This window comes from Rosa rugosa, chromosome 6 (genome assembly GCF_958449725.1).
Source record: "Rosa rugosa chromosome 6, drRosRugo1.1, whole genome shotgun sequence".
NCBI classification, from domain to species: Eukaryota; Viridiplantae; Streptophyta; class Magnoliopsida; order Rosales; family Rosaceae; genus Rosa; species Rosa rugosa.
Window position 1 is genome coordinate 49,498,917 of NC_084825.1, and position 24,316 is coordinate 49,523,232.

At 39.1% G+C, this 24,316-nt stretch overlaps 3 protein-coding genes across 16 annotated transcripts; 2 read left to right on the forward strand and 1 right to left on the reverse strand.

Moving 5' to 3' along the window:
- Positions 1 to 129: 129 nt before the first annotated feature.
- Positions 130 to 1,594, reverse strand: LOC133718886 (uncharacterized). Its single transcript, XM_062145766.1, has 4 exons — positions 1,494 to 1,594; positions 1,349 to 1,381; positions 973 to 1,136; positions 130 to 623 (listed from the first exon to the last, which is right to left on the reverse strand). Exons 1-4 carry the CDS (start codon positions 1,543 to 1,545, stop codon positions 519 to 521), a joined length of 354 nt encoding a protein of 117 aa, XP_062001750.1. The 5' UTR covers positions 1,546 to 1,594; the 3' UTR covers positions 130 to 518.
- A 1,357-nt stretch (positions 1,595 to 2,951) lies between these two features.
- LOC133718755 (splicing factor-like protein 1) lies at positions 2,952 to 6,812 on the forward strand. The gene is made up of 2 exons (XM_062145630.1): positions 2,952 to 5,357; positions 6,423 to 6,812. The coding sequence occupies exon 1, from the start codon at positions 3,031 to 3,033 to the stop codon at positions 5,323 to 5,325; it is 2,295 nt and encodes a 764-aa protein (XP_062001614.1). The 5' UTR covers positions 2,952 to 3,030; the 3' UTR covers positions 5,326 to 5,357; positions 6,423 to 6,812.
- A 1,308-nt stretch (positions 6,813 to 8,120) lies between these two features.
- On the forward strand, positions 8,121 to 16,060 carry LOC133715533 (DNA-directed RNA polymerase III subunit rpc4-like). 14 transcript variants are annotated; one of them, XM_062142056.1, is made up of 18 exons: positions 8,121 to 8,265; positions 8,385 to 8,440; positions 8,549 to 8,609; positions 9,211 to 9,250; positions 9,436 to 9,677; positions 9,772 to 9,835; positions 9,993 to 10,081; positions 10,194 to 10,430; positions 10,548 to 11,553; positions 11,937 to 11,986; positions 13,097 to 13,347; positions 13,433 to 13,542; positions 13,621 to 13,707; positions 13,861 to 14,125; positions 14,211 to 14,342; positions 14,592 to 14,711; positions 14,811 to 15,456; positions 15,616 to 16,060. In XM_062142056.1, the coding sequence occupies exons 1-9, from the start codon at positions 8,230 to 8,232 to the stop codon at positions 10,698 to 10,700; spliced, it is 978 nt and encodes a 325-aa protein (XP_061998040.1). In that variant the 5' UTR covers positions 8,121 to 8,229; the 3' UTR covers positions 10,701 to 11,553; positions 11,937 to 11,986; positions 13,097 to 13,347; positions 13,433 to 13,542; positions 13,621 to 13,707; positions 13,861 to 14,125; positions 14,211 to 14,342; positions 14,592 to 14,711; positions 14,811 to 15,456; positions 15,616 to 16,060. The 14 variants fall into 14 exon arrangements, with proteins under 14 accessions (XP_061998040.1, XP_061998047.1, XP_061998049.1 ...); XM_062142063.1 differs by having other exon boundaries at positions 14,814 to 15,456; XM_062142065.1 differs by having other exon boundaries at positions 15,316 to 15,456.
- Positions 16,061 to 24,316: the final 8,256 nt, after the last annotated feature.

The following is a 24,316-nucleotide window of genomic DNA, read 5'->3' on the forward strand; positions in this document are numbered from 1 at the left end:
TGAACAATTGTTAATTTTGATTGTTACTAAATCAGTCATAATGTTCCCGATAATGTTATGTTTGTACAATATTAGTTTAAATTTAGGTCTCAGATGAAAATTGTTGAGAACTTGGTCACTTTTAAGAAGCTATATATAACCAGGGACAATTTCAATGGCACATGTAGTTCTCTAGCTTTCCTCATCTTAGAGGGTTTTTGGTTTACAACTTTGGCACACTAGTAGTGTTTCCACAATGCTTATTGAATTTGAAATGCATTTTGAAGATCATCTTTTGTGAAAATCACTGAATTAAGACAAATTACAAACAGAATTTGTCTAGAGTTGCATACTAAAAAAGCTTTCCTACAAAGGGAGTGAATTGACGAACTCAAATCATTTCAACGTCTTCATAGTAGCATAGAGTAGTGCAAGCATCGGCAACAAAATGTGTTTCTCTAAATGATAATGCCTGGAGTAAGCCTCTGGATCCTCACATTCAAACCAAGAACTGGAAGTCAAGTCATTCTCAAGCTATTTCAAGTCGAGTCATTCAATAGCTTTTCGGGGTACACCTCAAGACCACAGGTCTCAATCTGTATCTTGGACCATACGGGACAATTTCTTCCACACAAGCGTTGGTACTGCAAGAACAGAGGTTTACATTCGAAAAATCAGTTCGTGGCCATACTAGCTACTGATCCTATTGTGCAGAAGTAACTGACTATCACCAACACTACGTAATAATTGATGTAACAATGGGGTTAAACTCCGAAGTCCCTGATAAGGTCGAGCACCATTCATGGTTAAGATGGTTATCGTAACTTTTCCATCTCCGCGCACAAGAGATGAGATAACAAGACAGAAAACGATATCAAGTGCATAGTGCTTTTTGTGTTATTAAAAGATACTGAACCTTTTCCATCCAATTTTGAACAGACATAGCAATGCAGCAAGCACATGAAGAATTTTAACAAGAGCAAATTAAGATACCTCGTAGAACTTTTCAATCCATTCCTCACAAGTAGGATATCGGTATTTCGGTCTGAGATAGTCCCACCTGAAATCATCAGCTGATCTCGACGGAGTTCTGGTCAGAATAACCACAGCACCGGGAGGATATTTCTTGACAAGCTCATCTTGAACTTCACTAAGACCTAATCGAAAAGAATACATAAAGCCATTACTATGCAAACAAGAATTGATGTTGTTATACTGAAATGTTGAGGCTAGTAACATTCATAATTGTTTGTGTTTTCAAAGAGAAAAGTAAAAAAAAAAAAAAAAAACTGGTCCCTCGCAGGAGGAGGGCAATGGCTAGTAAATTAAACTGGTCCCTTGAAATAGAAAATAGAATGAGAATTCTTACTCTTTGGTTTTGGGGGGGAACTGGATGATGATTCTGCAAATGGTAAAAGCAACCAAATAATTACGACGCTTCTATAAAACCCGAACAATTAACGAATCTTTACCATTAACGAATATTAAAACCCTGAACATGAGAGTATACTAACCTTTGGAACGGCGACGGAAAAGTGAACCGGAATCGGAACTGAAAAGACCCATGTAACTAGTCGAGGAGGGTTTGCCCGGAGTTTCTTCTCTCTGTACCCGGGGGTTCATTGGGCTTTGGTTCATAATTCATTGATATATTCCAGACACAGAGTTGCTGACGTAACGGAGGAACATGGACCGTTAGATGAGAAATTGCAGAAATTATGAAATTTCCTTTTAATTGAATATTATGATGAAACATTGGAATTCTGTCATTTCTGTGTCATTCATCTCTACCGCAATAAAGCGAAGTGTTCAGTTTTGAACTATTAAATTTAGTTAAATTTCAACTGATTTTGACAAACAAATATTTGGGGTTATTATGACTAGCAACATGCTCGCATTTCTCGCGGGTAACATTGTGTTAAGGGAAAATGATCGACTAAAATATTGACGAACGAAAGCATAGACCACCGCCCCCTTAAACATTACTAACAACATGCCCGCTTTTGTCGCTGGTGACATTGTGTTAAGGGAAAATGGTCGACTAAAAGGAATAGTTTTTTTTTTTTTTTTTTTTTTTTTAACATAGAATAGTGGTTTGACTATTTTTAATTTCAATTTACACTTTTATCTATTTATATTGACTTAATTTAATAATTATGTTATGAAAGGGTATTATAGACACTTCAAAATTTGGTGAAACCCTTTGACACCAAAAGAGGGCCTTCCATTTGTAGTAGTAGAGATAAAAAAAAATATCTGGGAGAGAGATTGACGAGAAATATCATAATATGAACACAACCATGAGAAGTTATCAGCGAACAATTAGGAGATGGACTCACCACGATTTACGGACTACAAAAGAGGGAAGGTAGATGATCAACCGAGAAAAGGAAAAGAAGAAAGTCAAATTCCCCTAATAACTAAAAATGTTTAAGAAAAATTTCTCATACATAAAAAAATAGCTATTTTGGTCTCGGAGAAGCAATCTCAAATATGCCCACAATGTGAACTCATCTCAATACACTTCAAATGTATATATTTAAATGACTAAATGAGTTTTAAAAGTATCAAACAAGTAGACAAGATCTATTATCAAACTATTCATTTATCATTCACAAATTATCATGTAAAAAATGTCACATTAAATAATTAAAACACTTCACATTATCGACATAACTCCCACATCAGTATTGCGAGTAACACCCTTATTTTCTCAATCTTATGCTTGGTCTTACAATCGAAAATTTCAATTTTTCAGCTAAATGGCCCTTCAACCTTTCCTCCATATTTGATATTTAAAACCGACCCGAAAAAATAAATAAATAAATAAATAAAAGACCTTGTCAAGAAAGAACACGAAATGGGACTGTGAATCCAAAACCAAATCCGTTTTTGGGCTGGGCCTGAAGTAGTTACTGTTCACACCTATATATAAAATACGCAATGTCGTTTTATTAACCCCTATATCCCGCTCTCGTTTACCGAACTCCTCGATAGTTTAGTTTTCGTCTTCAACCACATCTCTCTCTTCTTCTCCGATCTCAAAAATCCATGGAGGCCATCCAACCAAACCCTATCGAAACCCTAGATCACCAACCTCCCTCCGAACCCCCCGCCTCCTACAACCACCACCCTCCTTCGGAATCTCTAGTCTCCGATTACAAGGACCCGTCTCCTCCCCCATCTCAAACCCTAGCCTCCCAGGCCGCCGCCGCTGTCGAGAACGGAAATTCCACCGACGCCGGCAAGGCGGTTGCTCTGCTGATATCGGAGAACGGACTGACCAACACGCAGAGCGGGACGACCGACCGGGAAGTCTCCGGCGGAGAGGAGGAGACCACGAGCAGGCGGCGCCGTCGCAGCCGGTGGGACCCGCAGCCTGAGTCGGAGAACCAGGGGGACGAGTCCGGTAGCGGGAAGAGGAAGAGGAAGTCGCGGTGGGCCGCCGAGGAGCCCAAGCCGGTGGTTCAGCTGCCGGATTTCATGGGAGGTATAGAATTCGATCCTGAAATTCAAGCTTTGAATAGTAGGCTTCTTGAGATTAGTCGGATGCTCTCTTCGGGTTTGCCTTTGGATGACAGACCCGAAGGAGCTAGGTCTCCGTCGCCGGAGCCGGTGTATGATAACATGGGGATTAGGATTAATACTAGAGAGTTTCGAGCGCGTGAGAGGTTGAATAGAGAGAGGCAGGAGATTATTGCTCAGATTCTTAAGAGGAACCCTAACTATAAGCCTCCAGCGGATTACAGGCCGCCTAAGCTTCACAAGAAGCTTTACATTCCCATGAAGGAGTACCCTGGTTACAATTTTATTGGGCTTATTATCGGCCCGCGGGGTAATACTCAAAAGAGGATGGAGAAAGAAACTGGTGCTAAAATTGTGATTAGGGGGAAAGGGTCTGTGAAGGAGGGTAGGTTGCAGCAGAAGAGGGATTTGAAACCTGATCCTTCGGAGAATGAGGACTTGCACGTTCTGGTTGAGGCTGATACGCAGGATGCTCTTGATGCTGCAGCTGGGATGGTGGAGAAGCTCTTGCAGCCTGTGGATGAGGTGTTGAATGAGCATAAGAGGCAACAGCTTAGGGAACTCGCGGCGTTGAATGGGACTATTAGGGATGAGGAGTATTGTAGGTTATGTGGTGAGCCTGGGCATCGTCAGTATGCATGTCCTTCACGAACCTCAACCTTTAAGAGTGATGTGCTCTGTAAGATATGTGGTGATGGTGGGCATCCTACTATCGATTGTCCAATGAAGGGTACATCTGGGAAGAAAATGGATGATGAGTATCAGAATTTTTTGGCTGAGTTAGGTGGGACAGTTCCCGAGTCAGCAACTAAGCAGACTGCTACTCTGGCTCTTGGCCCAGGGACTTCAGTAAGCAATCCTCCGTGGTCTAACAGTGGTGGGAGTGCTAGCGGTGCATCACATCCAGGGTTGGGTTTTTCTGGAATTAAGCCTACTACAAAGGAACATGACGACACAAATTTGTACATTGGATACTTGCCACCTACACTTGAGGATGATGGTTTGATCGGTATGTTTTCACAGTTCGGTGACATTGTGATGGCCAAAGTTATCAAGGACCGGGTTACTGGATTGAGTAAAGGTTATGGATTTGTGAAGTACGCAGATGTTCAGATGGCTAATAATGCTATTGCAAGCATGAATGGCTATCGGCTTGAGGGGCGATCAATTGCTGTCAGAGTTGCTGGCAAGCCTCCCCAGCCTGTTGTGCCTCCCGGACCGCCAGCTTCGGCAATGCCGTCATACCCTGTTTCCAGTCAGCCTGTTGGTGCCTATCCCTCTCAGCAGTTTGCCCCAGGTGGTCCTCTTGGGAATGCACCACCTACTAGCTATGCGGGTACCCCGGTTCCATGGGGACCTCCCGTTCCTCCTCCTTATGCTCCTTATGTCCCTCCCCCTCCTCCTAGTTCAGCAATGTTTTATCCTCCCATGAGTCAACCTATGGCTGGTTATGGTCCACGGTACCCTGCTCCCCCTGGTGCACCACCTCAGCTGCCCTCCAGTGAAGCACAGCAGAGTTACCCTCCTCCAGGAGTTCAATCTGAAAACCCTACCCAATCTTTACCAACTAATATGTATGGGAGCTCTTTACCGGCAATGCCACCAAATGGCCAACACACTTATCCTCCATCTTCATATGGTTACTCATCTTACTACAATGCTGTTCCACCTCCCCCTCCCTCAACTACAGACCAATCTCAGAACATTGGTAATGTGCCATGGGCCGCAAGTACTCCGGCTCCCCCTCCTGCTTCTTCTGCAGAGAAAGCAACGTATGGTGCAGATGCAGAGTATGAGAAGTTCATGGCAGAGACAAAATGATATGGTCCTTTGCTATTTCTCCACGTTGACAGGTATGCACTGCATGTCTTTTGTTTCCTTCTGTTAATACATGTTTGGTTTTCGTATCTTTTGGATGCCTACTTGTTTCTTTGCTCGTATATTTGATTCATATGAATAGGTTGGGACATTCATTAGTTGCATGTAAAATATGTTTAACCTGTCTTTTGAGCAGCATCAGTTATACTTGAGCAGAGCAATATATGGAGACGTCTCTGCTTTCAAATGATTTTGAACATATCTTTTGAGTTTTACCTTATGTTTTACTGCCTAGTAATTGTGTTGTTATGAAAAATTTTGTCAAATTTTAAAGTTTTGGAAAAGTACTACTGTTTTTCTTTTTTAATTTATATTAGACTACTATTTTTCCAAATGAAAAGGTATAACTACAGAAGCCACAATAAACGTGTTACAGCAGTATGCAATGGTATGAATTGTTGCTACTATAGCAATTTGCACCTTTAATATGTATATACAGATATTTGGCCGTGTCCATAAAATCTGTACGAAGTAAATTTCTAAAGATGGATTTTTATACGTTGTATCCTGGTTTTAACACCTTCGGTTCTCTCCCTCTTGCTTTGTTGAGGGGTGGGATCTGTTGAATGATGTGTATTTTCTAGAATCTGCTTTGCAGTAATTTTACCTTCTCTTTTTCTTTTCTTTTCTTTTTTGTTTAGTTTTATTTCATACCGGGGCTTTCACTTGGTCTTTTGTATATGTGAAGGTTCTTTACGGAAAAAGATGTTCATGCAACCATGGTAAGTATGTGGTCCCCAAGGAATTTCTGGATATGGCACCAAAAAAGAAAGATGAAATGAAGAAAGACTTTCTAATGATTACTATTCTTTTGGTGCCGATTCCGTTGTATTTAATTCATTTATCTTAAAAATCGATGTTGTTTAAGAGATGATTGTAATGATGCATGGTTTATAGTTTTCCTTCTTATCCTCTGAAGGGGTACATCTTTAATTTGTCTCCATTCTCAGTGTTTGGATAAAGTCACTGCATAATTCGTTATTATCATGCTATTTCTGTTCTTGACACTTCTTTGTTGCCATTATGTAAATCTTTTACAGGACTAACGTTTCTTGGAGCTCTTGTCAACGTGATTTCTTACCTCTTGCCATGACTTTGTTGGAAGTTTGGGACTCACATCTTTAACCTTGCTGTAATGTTATGACCTTTGCAGAGACTTGGCTGGAAGTTCAGTGATTGCTCTCATGTTGGAGAAGCCATCAAACCATATGATTCATGTTATTTTCGCTGCTTATGTTGGACTTATTTTTTGTTATTTCTGTGATTGCTCCTATTATGTCTTGTTACTAATGTCTTTTTTAAGTTTTGCTCTGAATATTTGGTACTGATGTTTTATGATGTCATGTTGACCAAGTGGTTTACATCATGATCCGTAAACTCAGTGATTGCCTTTTCTGAAAATAAGAACCATGAGAAGTTTTTTGAAGTCACTAGATTGGTAGTTTTTTCCTTGGGGACTTTTCTCATTTGAATGAAGAGGGCTAGGATTGCTTAGCTTCCTAGTTAGGCTGTGAGTACAAGGGAGTTTGAGCAAGTATGAATGAGTCAAGGAAAATTGTTTTCTTGGTAATTGGGTATATCCTAACACTAACCATTATGTTGTAGCTAACCACCAGATCAATGGTGAATTACTGACCCTGTTTGCAGAGGAGAATTTGCTTGACTTACCCGTGACGGTTATGGTGTGCTCTGAGTTCAGTCATTTTAGGGATACCCTTCTCTTTGGGCTTTCAACGGTGGGACTTCTTAGACCACTTCTCATCTCGGTGGCTTTAGGCTGCAACTATCCATGCCCATTCCAAATTTTGTATTCGTCTGTTATACAGTTGCAGCAATAACGAGTAGTTACGTTGAGTTCTGTCTTCAAGCTATGCTTTGACTTGTACATTTGGGCCACACTTCTCCTTGGAGCTGGGAAGTCCATACTCATATTCCTTTTTAAATGAAAATTAAGATTGGTCTTAAATAAGTCTGATATGAGAAGGTGTTGCTTTTTATGAGTATGTTTTACCTTTCCATGTTTTTCCAATAGCAACTGTTGAATATGAGCCTATGCCGAATTGCACTAAATATTGATTCTCATCTTGCATTAAATGGGCATGTGCTGAAAAAGACGGACCCTATAAGGATCACTTCTTTCCAGTAGTCCGGGGAAAAGATGGCTCTTGTGCATGGGTTTTCTGCAAACATGGCCACGATCCAACTAATATTTCGGGGATGATTGCAATCATTCTCAAATATGTAGTTTGATTGCAATTACAAGTTCGTCTATGAAAACAATGCTGTATTGATGAATCGATTGTAAAAAAGTAACTTGAAACAACCGCTCATCTAAACATGAATTCAGTAATCGCCCCTCATATTTGATATGACTCCGCACACTTGAGGTTATGTTACTCCTATTATTTCATGGAGAGTTCACACTTACATTTTGCGAGGATGTTCTTCACTTGCAAATTGCAATCCCCTAAAGATTTTGTTAAAGTGTTGATGACGTGAATATCCACTATCTTAACTATTGATCATCCATTAATTCAATCATATAATCATAGACTGCACACTAAAATAGATGATAATAGTAGAGCAAAAACAGAATCGAAATATAAGTGCACAAAATGAAACTCTCGAATTTTAACCCGTGTGGGTAAATACTAAACAGTGAATGCTCGTTCTAATAACAAGAATACAAGTATTATCTGATTAGGGTCTTGTCATATAAGTCCTGTCAGTCCAGTTGGTAAAGTCTTCCTCATCCTCTGTGAGAGGAGTCACTGGTTCGAAACCCACCTCTGCCCTGTTTTCCATCAATTTTTTTTTTCGTCTTCTTCTCCAACCAACCAAAACTCCATGGACAAAAGCGAGTCCTCTGCTCCTCGCCGGAAGGTAACAACCCCATCTCTCTCTTCAATTTCACACCAATTTCGTCATTTTTCGTTCAAGGAATTGAAATTCCATCTCATAGATCTGAAATTCCTTCCAATTCTTGCTCTGTTTTCTTGCAGGGAAGGTTCAAGCCCAAAGCTCAACCCAGAAACCCCAAAACCACTGTGCCCACAACGTAATCGCACAATTTCAAAACCCTAGTTCATTTCATTTCTCCAAATTAATCCCCATTTATTTTTTCACACATTCAAATCTTTAACATTTCTGTTTCTGAATAATGCAGTGAGGTTGAAGATGCTGAGAAAGAAGAAAGAGAAGCCAAGGCTCTGCTGCGAAAGTTCCAGGTAATAATAATAATACTACATATTCTTTTGGGTAATGATTCCATTTATTATTTGTTTTTTTTTTTTTTTTCTAATAAATTTTTATTGTTAAAGTTTTCTAATACCATGTTTAATATCCAGAATGATTTCTCTGTGTTTGGTACACATTGTTTTGGCTTTTATGAAAAAATAATTAAAAGTAAGGTCCTGTTTGGTACACATTGTTTCTCTTTTCTTGTTTTGGTAAGTTGTATTTACCTTTACCTTCCTTGCTTGGTTACTTTTGGAGATGTGTAATGTAAAAAGATTGAAGGTAAAAAACTAAAAACAGATGGAGGATTTGTTTTTAGGCATGCAATTCACAGTCCCTATTGTTGTGAAAATGAGGGTAACTTGGTTAGTGGAAATAAGAGTCTTTTTAGCTCATGTGAGTTATACGTAGCACCTGAAGGGAAAAAGAACTGAACTTTCTCACTTATTCAGTGAATAACAGCAGTGTATCAACCCTATTCCTGATTAGCGTATGATTAGAAATGCGACCGATTAGATACTTCCATTTTGTTTGCTTTCGGTTATAGATTTATTCGATAGATCATTGATTTTCTGGCCCTTGCATTTACAGGAGAAACAGGCTAGACGTGCGCCTAAAGCTGAGAAAAAATGTAAATTCTCTCGTTTCTTATGCTTCTGCTGGTTAATTGGTTTATAGTTACTAGATTTAGTTTGATGCTATAGCCAATTGTTCTGTGCTTGCTGATCTGGTCACTGTAATGTAATTTAGTGAGCATTGTAGGCTTGAAGTCTTACCTAGTGTGCTTTCCATTCATGTTTTTTCTTCGATCTGCAGCTACTGTGCAAGTAGCATTTGGTCCAGGAGCTGCATCCTCAAGCTCCTTGAGGACATATGGGGTACCGAAGGTAGAAAATCTTGATCAAGGGAGCAGCTTAGGAGTGAAAGGCTCTGACAATGATCAAATTCTGTCACCTTCACCTTTGGCTACCAGTGGAGCTGGAACTGATGCACCTATGGATATTGATATTGCGGATGCATCAATTTCAAATGTCAAGAATCAATATATAGAGATTTGGGTAAGACAACTAATGTGACTAACCCCTTCTCCGTTTCTGTTGCTCATCTCTAGTCTCTAACTCCTAACCGTTGGCTACTGTGCTGCTGCTGCAGGATTATGAGAACAGCAAATATCCTACTACTCTTCCGCTGAGGAAGCCCTACTTTGGAGACCCAGGTATTCTCTTCAGATGCATTTTGAAAGTTTCAGGACTTTTCTTTTCCATGCAATTGATGGCTTTCAATGAGTACAAATGTGTTATACATAGAGACTCTGATTTTCATTGTATGCAATGATGAGCTTATCAGTCGGTTCTACTCATTTTCTTTCTTAGACATTCTTAATGAGAAGGAATTTGTTGAGGATGCTGCAAAGGAGTATGATGAGAGTACTATAAATTGTTCTTCAGAACTCGGGCTGCTGGTGAGTGTTAGTTTAGTAATAAGAAATTATAAGAATCCCTTGTTTCTTAAACAATGTTGAGCAATTAATCGAATGGTAAAGGTGATGGTATGTTACTGGTGATTGGTGACAGGAGCAAAATGCGAAAGAGAAGTTGCTCTTTGTTCAGCTGCCTCCTACTCTACCATTGGTCAAGCGACCTACTAGTGCAAAGGGGAAAGAGAAAGTCGGAAGCTCAGCACCATCAGAGAAGGTAGGTGCTGCAAAGAAGGGCGGTAGTTTGGAAGAGTTATCTGAGGGGTATATGGGGAAGATGCTGGTTTACAAGAGTGGAGCAGTCAAGTTCAAGCTAGGAGATGCACTGTATGATGTAAGTCATACAGCCACTGACTTTCCTTAAACTAGAATGAAAGCACAACATTTGCATAGATGGACACCTAAAGTTCGGTTTTTCAAGTTTAAAAATCATGGTTTCATATGTGTGCAGGTTTCACCCGGTTCAGATTGTATATTTGCTCAAGATGTTGCTGCAATCAACAGTGCAGCGAGAAAGTGTTGTGTTCTTGGAGAGCTTGGCCAGCGAGTTGTTATAACTCCTGATGTGGATTCCCTACTAGACGCAACGATTGAGTTGGACTAAACGCAGCGATATTACCTCATTCACATAGTGAGGCTTAGCTAGTGGGAGAATGTGCGCATGAGAAACCTGGTATTGTTAGATATGTAAAGGCATATATGTTCATAGAGTCACAAACACTCTGCTACTGTGCTGAGTGGGATGTAAAGCGTCATAACCTGTAGTGTAGATTAAGACTTGGTAGGTAATATCTGATCTAATATGCTCTTTACCCAACTGTTCTGGGAACATAGAAGGCTATTACCGGTCTTGGAGGATGACAATATTTCTTGCTGTACTGTTATCATTAGATGAGTTTAATCACCTATAGTCCCTGGAATTCATTAGATTTACTTGAAGGTAAACATAATCGTGAGCTTACAGGAAGTAATTACATGAGTTTAATCACCTGGTCCCTGAAACTGATACCAACCTGCATAGAATGTTAGGGTTTCTATATAATGCATGCCTTGGACGACAATGAGATCCACCATTCTCTAGTCTCCACAAGCAATTCTCATTCCAATTCTAAATATAAGCCCTCGGGAGGCATTGTTCATAAGATAGCGCAAAGACGGTTTTGCCCTTCTTTTTTTCGTGATAGAAGGTTCTGGGGCGTGTTTGCTTCTAATTAAGCTTCTTTGCTTGGCACGAAGAGAGAGAGAGAAGAAGGAGTTCTGGGGAATTGAAATAGGACGACTGTGGAGCCAATCAGTCCGGATTCCGAATTTCAGGTAAGCTCCCAAGCTAATTGAGTGTACGGAGATTCCTACTCTGCCTCGGAACTCTTTGCTTCGTGTACGGCTAGGGATTTCATCTTTTGCTCGAACTTCCGGCGAAGCCCCAGCGCCACAGAACTTACCGATGACGAAAAGAGGTAGGTAGCAAGTTAGGTGATGAATCTGTGAAAATTGAAATGCTACTCAATTTTCGTTGATTTTTGTTATAAATGCAAATGGTGGAACCTAGATTATTTTGCGCTGTTAGAACATTGGATGGAGTTATTGTTGAATCTTCAAGATTAGAATTTGGTGCTGAGTTGAATTAGTGTGTGTCATGAAGCACATTTCACAAGTCTATAGAGATTAATAGAGGAAAACCTTATAATTATATTTCTCTCTACCATCATTCTATTACAGCGATAGTGTGGTTCGTTTAGTAATGGAGCATTGGAGCTATAGAGCAACAGATGATATTATTTTTACCTTTGCCTAATTGTATTATAAACTCTTACTGAATAAACAAAAATGCAGTATGCAGGTTCAGCTTGGAATGAACTCAAGCATTTCAGGCAAGCCATTGGGTCCCTGGTATCTCTTATATCTTATGTTATATATACCATTTCTTTCTACTTCCAGTAACAATGGTGAAAGCAATAAATGGTAAAGTTGTCCTGAAATTTTGCATTCTCCTCTTCAATCATACTCATGTGTACCTGTTTTTATGTTTTTGAAACATGGAAGATATTTTGGATTTGAAGTGCTATCGTTTTCTGACATGCTCCAGTTTTTGGATTCTCTTTGTTATGTAGCTGATTTCATATCTTTTAGTTGTTTAGGTACTGCAGATCCAAAAAAAAAAACCAATATACTGAATTTGTTTAGTTGAATTGGTGTGGTTTTTTGGATTCTATCTGTACACATGTCGGTTCGTTTTTAGTTGAATTGGTTTAGTTGTTTAGGGAATGCAGATTAAAAAAATAAAAATAAAAGGCAACTGAGAAATATACATGTGTGTATGCCTGTTGATTTTCATATATCGTCTTATTCAATGGTAGAACTTTCCTGACCTTATTGCCTATCCGTGGAGAATTGGGTGAATGCCATGTCTCAGCCAATTATGGCAATGAATAAAGCAAGATTTTATAAACATTCCCCTGTTTAATTAAATACATATATGCGTAAGATTTTTAGATACTTATCCTCTGATCGAATGACAAAATGTGTCATAACATTCAATTCTACACAGGTTAGGATTTAAATGTGTCTATATAGTTTCAATGTATAAATTTAAAAAGCAAATCAGGGATCTTAATTTTCTGATGACCTTGCCATCTCAAGGATGGTTGATCATTCGTATGACAATGACTATATCACAGTCATTCCCATCTGAATCCCAATATAGCTGTAGCACAAAAATACCTACCAAGTAGAATGTATATGACCGCTATTCCATCGAAAGTAAAACCAAGCTAAAGCTATTGTTCTTTATTCTTCATGATCAAAATCCAATTCTCTTTCCTGTATTCTCTTTTGCTGCCACATTCTAAGATTTTCATTTGCTATATAACACAGACCAATGTATTTCTTGAAAATCCTTATGCTTCCTTTGCCAATCGAGTATCAATTGTGTGCTACTGCTTTGTAAATTTCCATTTAAATTGTGATTTTTGAATTCTGATGCAAGCTTTGTGCTTTCAGGGCCATTAACGCAGTACAAGAACTTAGTTGAACAAGGAAAGCTGCAACATGATCCGAACCAAGGTTATTTATGTGGAATTGATTTCAGTGGCCATGAATGAGAATAGATAAAGAGAGATGAGGACAGCTTCTCCACCAGAAATAGGATTCTCCGCGGAGATTTGAACCCTGAGAATATTCTGTTGGACAAAAGCCTCTTCATCTCCATATTAAATTGGCAGACTTTGATCTTGCAACTTACATCAGGCCTGGTACTTCCAAAATTCTTTGCTTTTGATGAGTTAGATTTTTATTCCACTTTTGGTTAGTTGATGTTTGACAATATTTTGGTTCAAGCATATCAGAGTTTGCATGGTTTGGTGGTAAGTCCGTTTTATATAGTGCCTGAGGTACTTGCTGGGGGCTAATGTTGAGTGCAGGGGAAATTCTTTACATTCTTCTTAAAGGTAACAATATATTTGATGTGGCTAAAGCTCTGCTTAATTTTTTGTTCTTTCTTGATTAATGGGTGTTTTATTTCAAAGGTTGGTGAAGGATCCAACTCAAAGGATTATCCATCAATCAGAAACACAGACTCAGAAGATGAAGAGAGTGGTTCCTCCGAAAATGAAGTATGCAAATATAAATAAAGAAAATTAGCTTAAAAAAGTAATGATATGGATTACTTTTCTATGCCATTTAATCTCTATTAATTTCAAAGTTTTTATGATTTGAAGAATGCAATTGGTATCTGGATGATAAGCATATTGGTTATGATCTTACAGGGAAGAAAATTAAAAATTAAGAAGGAAAGTGGAGAAATTGCAATCCTTTGTTGCTAGCGCTGATGATTCCAAAAATTAGTGGGTTTTACATAGGGCTTATGGTGCGAGACAGTTCATCCAGATTCAATCCAGATTCACAGTATAATCTATTACTGCTGTTATATGCATTGAATCTGTTGAAAGGGAGGCTGTTGCTATAAGGAATATAAACAAGTGCATCAAATTAAGTCTTGATTCCTCTCATCTACTCCCTGTTCTTCCCTCAGTCTCACAATTCTGCTCATCTTTTGTGATTCAATTTGTGATTTTTTTCGTATTTAACATCTGGGTTTTGTGTTTTTCTTGCTCAGTCCAACTCAAACTGCAGAAGAATCCAGTTGTACGGGACCGTTTGTTTACTGCTGTGTTGGTTGGAGCATTTGCTCATGGCTTTTATTTGGTGTATTTTATTGACATCGAATTTTGTTATAATTGTTATACTGGTGAGATCCATGATAAGCATTAATACCAATCTATTCAATAAAGTTTCTACTCTACTATGTAAATCTTCTTTTTTTTTATCAGTTATGAATTTGGTCTCTTGCTATTACTGGTTCTTATTTGATTATTCTGATCCCTAATACTTAAACCTGTTCATTTTAAATCCTTACCCTATGTAGTTTCCATTATGGTAAATGTTTATTTTTCAGCTGTTTTTAAAGTTTTATTTATGATGGTGACCTTTTTGACAGTTTCCTCCGCCATGTGTTGAAGTTGGATATCTTATTGCACCGCCAGGAGGGAAACCAATTGCACCTCATAGTGATTGGAAACGATCAAAAATTATTTTGAACCATGAAGAGCTTCAACAGGTAATTTTTTATGTTGATTCGTGATTCTGCATTTATTTATAGTGTGTTAAGAAAAGAAAAATTAACGGCACACCTAAACCCCCATCTAAATCCCTTCAGCAGGTCAGCAAAAGCTGCATCAAACCCCTGGTGACAGTAGTTCTAAAGCACATCTGGGAATGGAAGGGCTGTGTATATGGATTTTTTTTCTTCTTATCAATCAATTAACAACTACTGGGAGATGTAAAATTTTGTGCATTAGTAATGGTACAGGGTGGTTCTTTGATAGAGTCAGGAGGCTGCCGTCATTAGTAATTCAGTTTTTTAAGGGTAGTCAGTCCCTATAGTAGGGTTTCTTTGCAAATTTTGTTCCTATTAGGTTATCCTATCTCTAAGTAATGAGGCTAAACATCAGACATTTTAGTGTGGATGGGAATTAATGATACAAGATGCCACATTATTTATCTTAAGAACTGCTAACAAGAAATTTCTTAGGTTTTCTGAAATTTTGCCACATTACATCTTTTCTTTTGTTGTCTATACAAAATCGGTTCATAATTCACAGCAGAAGAACAATTCAATCTGGCACCGAGCTTCTTTTGTTGTTTCTTATCATGTTCTTCAGGATCTATGAACCTTATTTGCTGCTACAGAAGTCATTTATGCCAAGAGGCAACTGCTAGGCAATCTCCATCTTAATGGCATTTTGAAATCCCCTTTTGAGAGTGAGGTATATATGCTGCACATGCATCTCTGTTTGAGTAAGGTATATATGCTGCACATGCATCTCTGTTTTACACTGTTCTTCATCTCTATCTGATATGAATCTAAGGTCTTGCACATTAAATGCCTTCCTCTCTCTCTCTCTTAGGGGTTTGAGGTAGCTTCTTGATTGTGATGCATTTTGGTTTTATGTGTTTTTTAGGATTTGGCTGGTTAAGGGTGCAGTCCATACAGATAATGGGCAGAGCTTCGGCTTTATTAGTAGCAGTACCACATGGGCAAGCGTATGGGGCTAAATAGTACCACATACTTGGAGTTCATATGGAAGAAGGAATGCTAACATTGTTGACAGTGAGCATTCCCTTGGCCGTCATTTGGTTTTACACAAGCACCATTCTCATTCCTCTTGGCAAAGACTGAGATATCCAACGAAGCAGGAACTTTCAACCTATGGATGATGCTGAGTCTTTTCGCGTATAGCCTCCTCCAGTGCCACAGTAGTCCAATGCCTCAGTAGATTCTTATAGACGCAAACAATACTAGCTGTTTTAATATGTAGGAATGATAATATTTTCAGTTAAACTTTCTCTGATTACAATTGTCACTATCACGAACAAATTTTAGAAAAGAAAAAACAAGCCCACAGCATCGCGCAGGAGTGTTACCTAGTTTTATTCCCAAGCAAGATCAAAATAAATAAGATCGAAGAAAAAACAACGAAGGGTGAAATAGGCCAGCTATAAGATCAAATCATTCTTGAGTGGGAAATTCGAATCAAAGTGGTCCCTGGCAGGGACTTCCTGCAGAGTCTAGTCTCTGACACAATGGATAATTAGGCAGTTCACCCTTTGACCAACCTTTCGTTCCAAATTGAATTGGACAGAAGAACAGATGGATGAATTTTTAAAGTACTATCTCTCTACTCCTCTTCCATCCGTCTCTTCTTTCTCTCATCCTTCCATCTCCACTGTATCTCTACAACTTTTTCTCTCATCCTTTATGATTTGTGAGAATGCTTGGGTGACCCAAATTGTCAATGTGAAATCTTTAAGTATGTGTCCCCAGTTCCTCAAAATTGGCTGGTTTTTTTGAAAGAAAATCAAACATCAATAATGTGTCCCCAGTCCTCAAATTTTAGTTATTTGTTTATGGTGCGACCCAATTAACTTGTTCACAACTCGGTTTGGGTAGGTTAAGGCCTTAAGGTTGCTCTTCATTGTAGTACTAATGTTGAGTTTGCGAAATTGCAGGCATTCAATCGGTGCTTCATTTTTTGGAGTGGGAGGAATTGGAAAAAAATGCATTAAAGGTGCCCTTCGATAGGTATGAGCTCAAAACTTCATGGTTAGACGCCATGTGAGTGAGCTTGCCACAGGTCGGTCGCTAGCTCCCCAACGGGCTCTTCTGGACATACCCTGGGTACATGATGTTTGGCTCCAAAACCAGTTGGCTTGCAAACTGTCTCTTTTGAGTGTGTGATTGCGCAGGCGTGCCAGCACCGTGGGGTGCAGTCGTCGGGGTAGTCCCTTGACCTGACTTCTTCTTCAAGCGACCGTGGACGAGGAGAGCACCAACCTCGTCACGGGGTTCTTCTCTAGCCTTCCGGAGAAGGACTTCTTGCCTTACTGGGTAAGGGCTTTGGTTGTGGTCTCTTGCGTTCACCGAATCGATACTTAGTGTTGTAGACTAAGCAGAGCAATCATTGGGAAGTTGGGAGAAGCACGGGGTTGCGCTAAAGCGTGACTCTAGCTTCGCTGGGTGCGAGGGCGTTACCCTTGCTTCGCTGGAAGTAACAATGGCGGTTGCGCTTGCAGTCGGCTCGCTGGGAGACTGGGACTGGAAGTACGGTCGCCGGGTTGATCTGGTGATGCTGACAGTCGGCTCGCTGGGAGACTGGGACTGGCGCACGGTCACCGGGTTTCAACGAGGTTGAAGGTTTGCTCCGGGGAGGCTTTGTAATCGCTAGGATTGATTGATTTGAGAGAGGTCCCCTTCTGTATCGTCTTTAGCCTCTATATATAGGCTGCTGCAGATTCTCTTCCAAATAGGAATGCAATGCTATATTTTAGGCCACAGTTATTGGCCTTGAATCAAATCAAAACTCTTTATAGTTTTGATATCTATCGTAAGCAATAAGAGATTGACTCTGTACATGGCTGGAATATAGGCAAAGATTAATTACCTCTGGAGCACCACCTCTAGATATGCACGGATTGCATGCATATGTCTTCTGTTGAATGTAATCAAGGATAATTATATCCTTCCTCAATCTGCTCCATCTACTCTTGATTGCAATATATGTGGGGCCCCCTTGATAATTCACTTGCATGTATATACGTACTGAAGGATGATAGCCTTCCTCAATTGTCTCACCATGCCAAAGCAAATTAAAAAATAGATATATTCCTTGTCAATTTGTCAATCACAATTAAAGATGGTTGACCCCTTCTCCAACTGTTCACGTCCATTGCAAAGTCTTGACAATCAAGCAAACAAATTACCATTAATTATCAAATATATTGATAATTAATAATAATAAATCAATGAATATCCAGATTTGCTTCAGGATTGCTTGATCTCTAAGTAGGCCTTATTTAGCCTCCAAACGATATATTCCGAACTTGTCGAAAATATATAACTTGGGCCACCGATATTGGCCCGGTCTTCTTCGAGTTCCCCTTATCGGGAAAAAATGTTATTTTGGGTTCAAACACATGAGTTGACCCTCCTGCTTGCATTTGCGGAGGTGGCCACGTACACAGGGTCCATGCTAAAGTTTCTTGCAGACGAGATAGCAAAAGAGGTGAAGAAGATCGGCGACTCAATGGAGGAGAAGATGCTAGTTGCTGTTGTTGTAAAGGCACTTCCGAACGCCGTCCGCAGAACATGTGAAGCTGCAAAGGCAAAGGAGGATTTTGGCCTTTTGGGAACGAGCTGGAGTACAATGTAGCTCGAGCAAATCCGGAAAGATCTTTCAGAACTCAAAAAACCAGTAGTGTCCATCTCAAAACATTTTAAAGCAACTGAAAAGCAGCTTGGGTGAGTAAATTTACAAACTTTTTAGGTTTTTTCAAATTTGTTTTTTTTTATTGGTTTGGGCTAACGTCTTTCGTTGCAGGATGATTAATGGAAAACTGGATGAATTGTTGAAGGCGAGTAAGGAGACAAGTAAGCAGCTTAGGTGAGTAAATTTACAAACTTTTTAGGTTTTTTCAAATTTATTTATTTTAATTAGTTTGGGCTAACGTCTTTCGTTGCAGGATAATCAGTGGAAAACTGGATGAATTGTTGAAGGCGAGTAAGGAGACAAGGTAAAATTTGTTTTTTCAAATTTATCTTTTTTATTGGTTTGGGCTAACGTCTTTTGTTGCTGGATGATTAATGGAAAAGTTGAAGGCGAGTAAGGAGACGAGTAAGCAGCTTGGGTGAGTAAATTTACAAACTTTTTAGGTTTTTTCAAATTTGTTTTTTTTTGTTTTTAGTTGGTTTGGGCTAACGTCTTTCGTTGCAGTATAATCAGTGGAAAACTGGATGAATTGTTGAAGGCGAGTAAGGAGACAAGTGAAATTTGTTTTTTCAATATTTTTTTTTATTGGTTTGGGCTAAAGTCTTTCGTTCGTTGTAGGATAATCAGTGGAAAACTAGATGAATTGTTGAAGGCGAGTAAGGAGACAAGGTGAAATTTGTTTTTTCAAATTTGTTTTTTTTATTGGTTTGGGCTAACGTCTTTCGTTGCAAGATGATTAATGGAAAACTGGATGAATTGTTGAAGGTAAGTAAAGAGACGAGTAAGCAGCTTGGGTGAGTAAATTTACAAACTTTTTAGGTTTTTTCAAATTTTTTTTTAATTGGTTTGGGTTAACGTCTTTCGTTGCAGGATAATCAGTGGAAAACTGGATGAATTGTTGAAGACGAGTAAGGAGACAAGGTGAAAGGAATCCATATCATTTCCAGAAAGAAAGCATTCAAGACATATTAGAGATTAGAGGTTTAAAGATATGATTTGACTTGCTCTTTGTAATGGATTGGATGATATGATTTGTCTATATATGAGTCTATTGTTTGGTTATTGTTGATTTCTTGCCTTCTTATTCTAAAATGAAACCCTAGCTGCATTAGAAATATTTAGGCAAAAGATATTCATTGACCCAAATTGAATTACAGTAAATAAGTCAAATGAAATCCCTAGCTTCCATTAGGACTAGTAGGAAAAAACGGACAAGCTTGCAAAAGCATCTTCACTGTATCTCTACAACTTTTTCTCTCATCCTTTATGATTTGTGAGAATGTTTGGGTGACCCAAATTGCCAAGGTGAAATCTTTGAGTATGTGTCCCTAGTTCCTCGAAATCGGCTGATTTTTTTGGAAGAAGATCAAACATCAATTATGTGTCCCCAGTCCTCAAATTTTAGTTCTTTGTTTATGGTGCGACCCAATTAACTTGTTCACAACTCAGTTTGGGTAAGTTAAGGCCTTAAGGTTGCTCTTCATTGTAGTACTAATGTTGAGTTTGTGAAATTGCAGGCATTCAATCGGTGCTTTATTTTCTGGAATGGGAGGAATTGGAAATAAATGCATTAAAGGTGCCCTTCGATAGGTATGAGCTCAAAACTCCATCCTTGCTACCATCAAATACAATCATCAATGATATTAGAGTGTAATTTTATTAGCTTCATGATGACTTCAAGATGACAGCAAAGTTTTTCTACTGGGAAAATGCATTAATCTTTGGTTATGTAACTTATATATACCCCTGACTTGAGTGTAATGTAGATTATGCTTTTTCACATACTTCACTTGCTGATAGTTTGGTTATGATGTGTGATGCATAATGATAAATAAAACAAGAATGAATTGCACACGCGAGCACCGCGCTTCCGCAGTAGTCTCAAGAATGATAAGAAATATCTTTCCCCATAGGCTTGTCAAGCTTCAGCGATTTCTAATTCCCCAAATAGCTGCATTGCTGACTCCACCCAGGTACAATCCATTAGCATCTCACCTGCATCCGTGTTTGAAATCTGGGAAGGCAAGCAACTTTGAAGCTCGTCGAATGGTCTGAAATGGAATGAGACGACGACCTTCATGCGCAACGGGCTTTCCAAATCCAAATCTCCCAGAAAGTCGATCGAATAATAATGATTAGAATCTCAACTCTTTCATCTGCTAGCGTAGGTGCTTCATTGAATGATTTAATTCAATCATCGAATGTTTTTTCTGCATTCTATTGCCAGTCACGCAACTACCCATGGGCATGGAATGTTCGATTGCTACAGCATGAATTCCACAATTAGGGCAAATAGGAGGAGACCATATGCTTTTCCAGTTTTCCTCTTATATAAGTTATCCATTGTTGTTACCGCATTTTATGCTACAACTCTCCAAAGAAACTCTAGAACCTTTGCAATACACTCGATTTTTCAAGACTCGGTGCACATCACTAATAACAATTATAATGCTAACAAACCTGACAAACCTAGGGGCATGCATGATTATGGGATTGGTTTAGATGTATGTATAAGGTACCACTACCTGTCATCTTCTCACAATCTGGGCCTTTAGATCACACTGGATGGACTGCTGTGAGTAATCCAAGCACATGCTATATAGTGTCGACTCCTTAGGACAAGTCCATTCGTACGCCCACACCACCACTATCATCTCTCCTCTCTCTCACCACAGTCTCCCTTCTCTCTCTCTCCCCCCCAACTCCTCAATGGCACCCTTCCATTTCTTCAAAATCTCTGGTTCCCTTGTCTCCGGTCTCCTAGCCCGGCTGACGATGCCAGAGCCAGATCTCAAACCCACCCCTTTTTTACCCTCAAAAGTCATCCATTGCAGAATGAACCCCATCTTTGGTTCTGCCCAAGTCTCCATGGTCAAACGCCATGTGAGAGAGCTCGCTGCAGCTCGGCCACAGGCTCCTCGACCGTCTCTACTAGGCACTCCGTGGGTACACCAGCTGGCCCTCCTTGCTTGACACAGGTCAGTCGCTAGCTCCCCAACGGGCTCTTCTCTGGACATACCCTGGGTACATGAGCTGGCCTTCCTGCTTGCATTTGCGGAGGTGGCCACATACACAGGGTCCATGCTGAAGTTTCTTGCGGACGAGACAACAGAGGTGAAGAAGATCGGCGACAGTGAAACGGTGGAGAAGACGCGAGTTGCTGCTGTTGTAAAGGCACTTTCGAACGCCGTCCGCAGAACGTGTGAAGCTGCAAAGGCAAAGGAGGATTTTGGGAACGAGCTAGAGTATAATGAAGAGCGAGTTGCTATTGTTGTAAAGGCACTTCTGAACGCCGTCCGCATAACGGGTGAAGGTGCAAAGGCAAAGGAGAATTTTGGGAACGAGCTGGAGTATAATGAAGAGCTAGAGCAAATCCGGAAAGATCTTTTAGAACTCAAAAAACCAGTAGTGTCCATCTCAAAACGTTTTAAAGCAACTGAAAAGCAGCTTAGGTGAGTAAATTTACAAACTTTTTTAGTTTTTTCAAATTTTTTTTTTATTGGTTTGGGCTAAACGTCTCTCGCTGCAGGATGATTAATGGAAAACTGGATGAATTGTTGAAGGCGAGTAAGGAGACGAGTAAGCAGCTTGGGTGAGTAAATTTACAAACTTTTTAGGTTTTTTCAAATTTATTTATTTTAATTGGTTTGGGCTAACGTCTTTCGTTGCAGGATAATCAGTGGAAAACTGGATGAATTGTTGAAGGCGAGTAAGGAGACAATGTGAAATTTTTTTTTTTCAATTTTTTTTTTTTTTTGGTTTGGGCTAACGTCTTTCGTTGCAGGATGATTAATGGAAAACTGGATGAATTGTTGAAGGCGAGTAAGGAGACGAGTAAGCAGCTTGGGTGAGTAAATTTACAAACTTTTTAGGTTTTTTCAAATTTATTTATTTTAATTGGTTTGGGCTAACATCTTTCGTTGCAGGATAATCAGTGGAAAACTGGATGAATTGTTGAAGGCGAGTAAGGAGACAATGTGAAATTTGTTTTTTCAAATTTTTTTTTTTTATTGGTTTGGGCTAACGTCTTTCGTTGCAAGATGATTAATGGAAAACTGGATGAATTGTTGAAGGCGAGTAAGGAGAAGAATAAGCAGCTTGGGTGAGTAAATTTACAAACTTTTTAGGTTTTTTCAAATTTGTTTTTTTATTGGTTTGGGCTAACGTCTTTCGTTGCAAGATGATTAATGGAAAACTGGATGAATTGTTGAAGGCGAGTAAGGAGAAGAGTAAGCAGCTTGGGTGAGTAAATTTACAAACTTTTTAGGTTTTTTCAAATTTGTTTTTTTTTTTTAATTGGTTTGGGCTAATGTTTTTCGTTGCAGGATAATCAGTGGAAAACTGGATGAATTGTTGAAGGCGAGTAAGGAGACAAGGTGAAATTTGTTTTTTTTATTGGTTTGGGCTAACGCCTTTCGTTCGTTGCAGGATAATCAGTGAAAAACTGGATGAATTGTTGAAGGCGAGTAAGGAGACAAGGTGAAATTTGTTTTTTCAAATTTGTTTTTTTATTGGTTTGGATTAACATCTTTCGTTGCAGGATGATTAATGGAAAACTGGATAAATTGTTGAAGGCGAGTAAGGAGACAAGATGAAATTTGTTTTTTTTTATTGGTTTGGGCTAATGTCTTTCGTTGCAGGATGATTCATGGAAAACCGGATGAATTGTTGAAGGCAAGTAAGGAGACAAGGTGAAATTTTTTTTTTCAAATTTGTTTTTTTAGGGGAAATGATCATTTACCCAATTTTAGCTTAAAATTTGCCCACTTACTCAAACACTCTAAGAGATTGCCCACTTACCCAAACACTCTAAGAGATTATTGAGTATTTTTTTTACTCATTTTTATTTATTTTTGGGACATTTTTGCCCTCTCCTTCTTTGTCACTTAGAGAGAGAAGTCATCGGAGACCTTGCCGGACTCCGGTGACCAGTGGCTGGCAACGGACTCCGGCGACCGGAATCAGGCGAATGATCACCGGAATCTGGATACCAGTCTGGTGACCGGATTCCGGCGTCTGAATTTATTGCCCCCTAATACCCAGTAATCATATTATTGCCCCCCAATAAAAAGTTTATTAGGGATCAATAATTAGTGAAAAATGAAGATGTTTTTAATTTTGAAAGTTTTAGTAGGTTTATCCAAATAAATAATCTTATTATTGCCCAATAAATATTTTACTGTCCCCCAATAATCTTTTTACTGCTCCCCAATAATCTCATTATTATCTTCCAATAATCGTTTTTTCGTCCCCCAATAATCTTATTATTGCCCAACCAAATCATAATAAATAAAATAATCACTACTAGCAACATCCCATATTGAAATCGGCCAATTTTTTGGAGAAACAAACCACCGCAACAACATGGACGACTAGGCCTGGGATCGGTTTGGCTCGGCTCGGGAACATGCCTATACCGATACCGATACCGAGTTTATTATCGGCTCGGTTCGGTTCGGGACGCCGGAATCTCATTTGCAATACCGATTAGGCCCGAAACCGATCGGTTCGGTACCAATCGGTTCCAATCGGCCTGAACTACTTTGAATAGCAAAATTTCCAGAAACCTGAAAAAATGCAGCATTGTAAATAGTTCTCCAATGAACTTCATGCACATTTCTGTCCAAAATGCAAATCAAAGCAGAACTTGGAACTACAAAAGTACAAATAACTAAAATAACTAGCCTTTCAACAAAAAAAAAAAATAAATAAATAAATAACTAAATAAGTGGTTAACAAATCACATAATAAAATCAGAACTCAGAAGTGCATAACTGCAAATAGCCAAATAGTTCCCAGTTCCCACTGTTCTAAGCCTATCAGCTTAATATTACATGGAAGTGATAATTCTGAGTGGATGAATCTTGAAACAAGACATGTACCATAACAAGCAAAT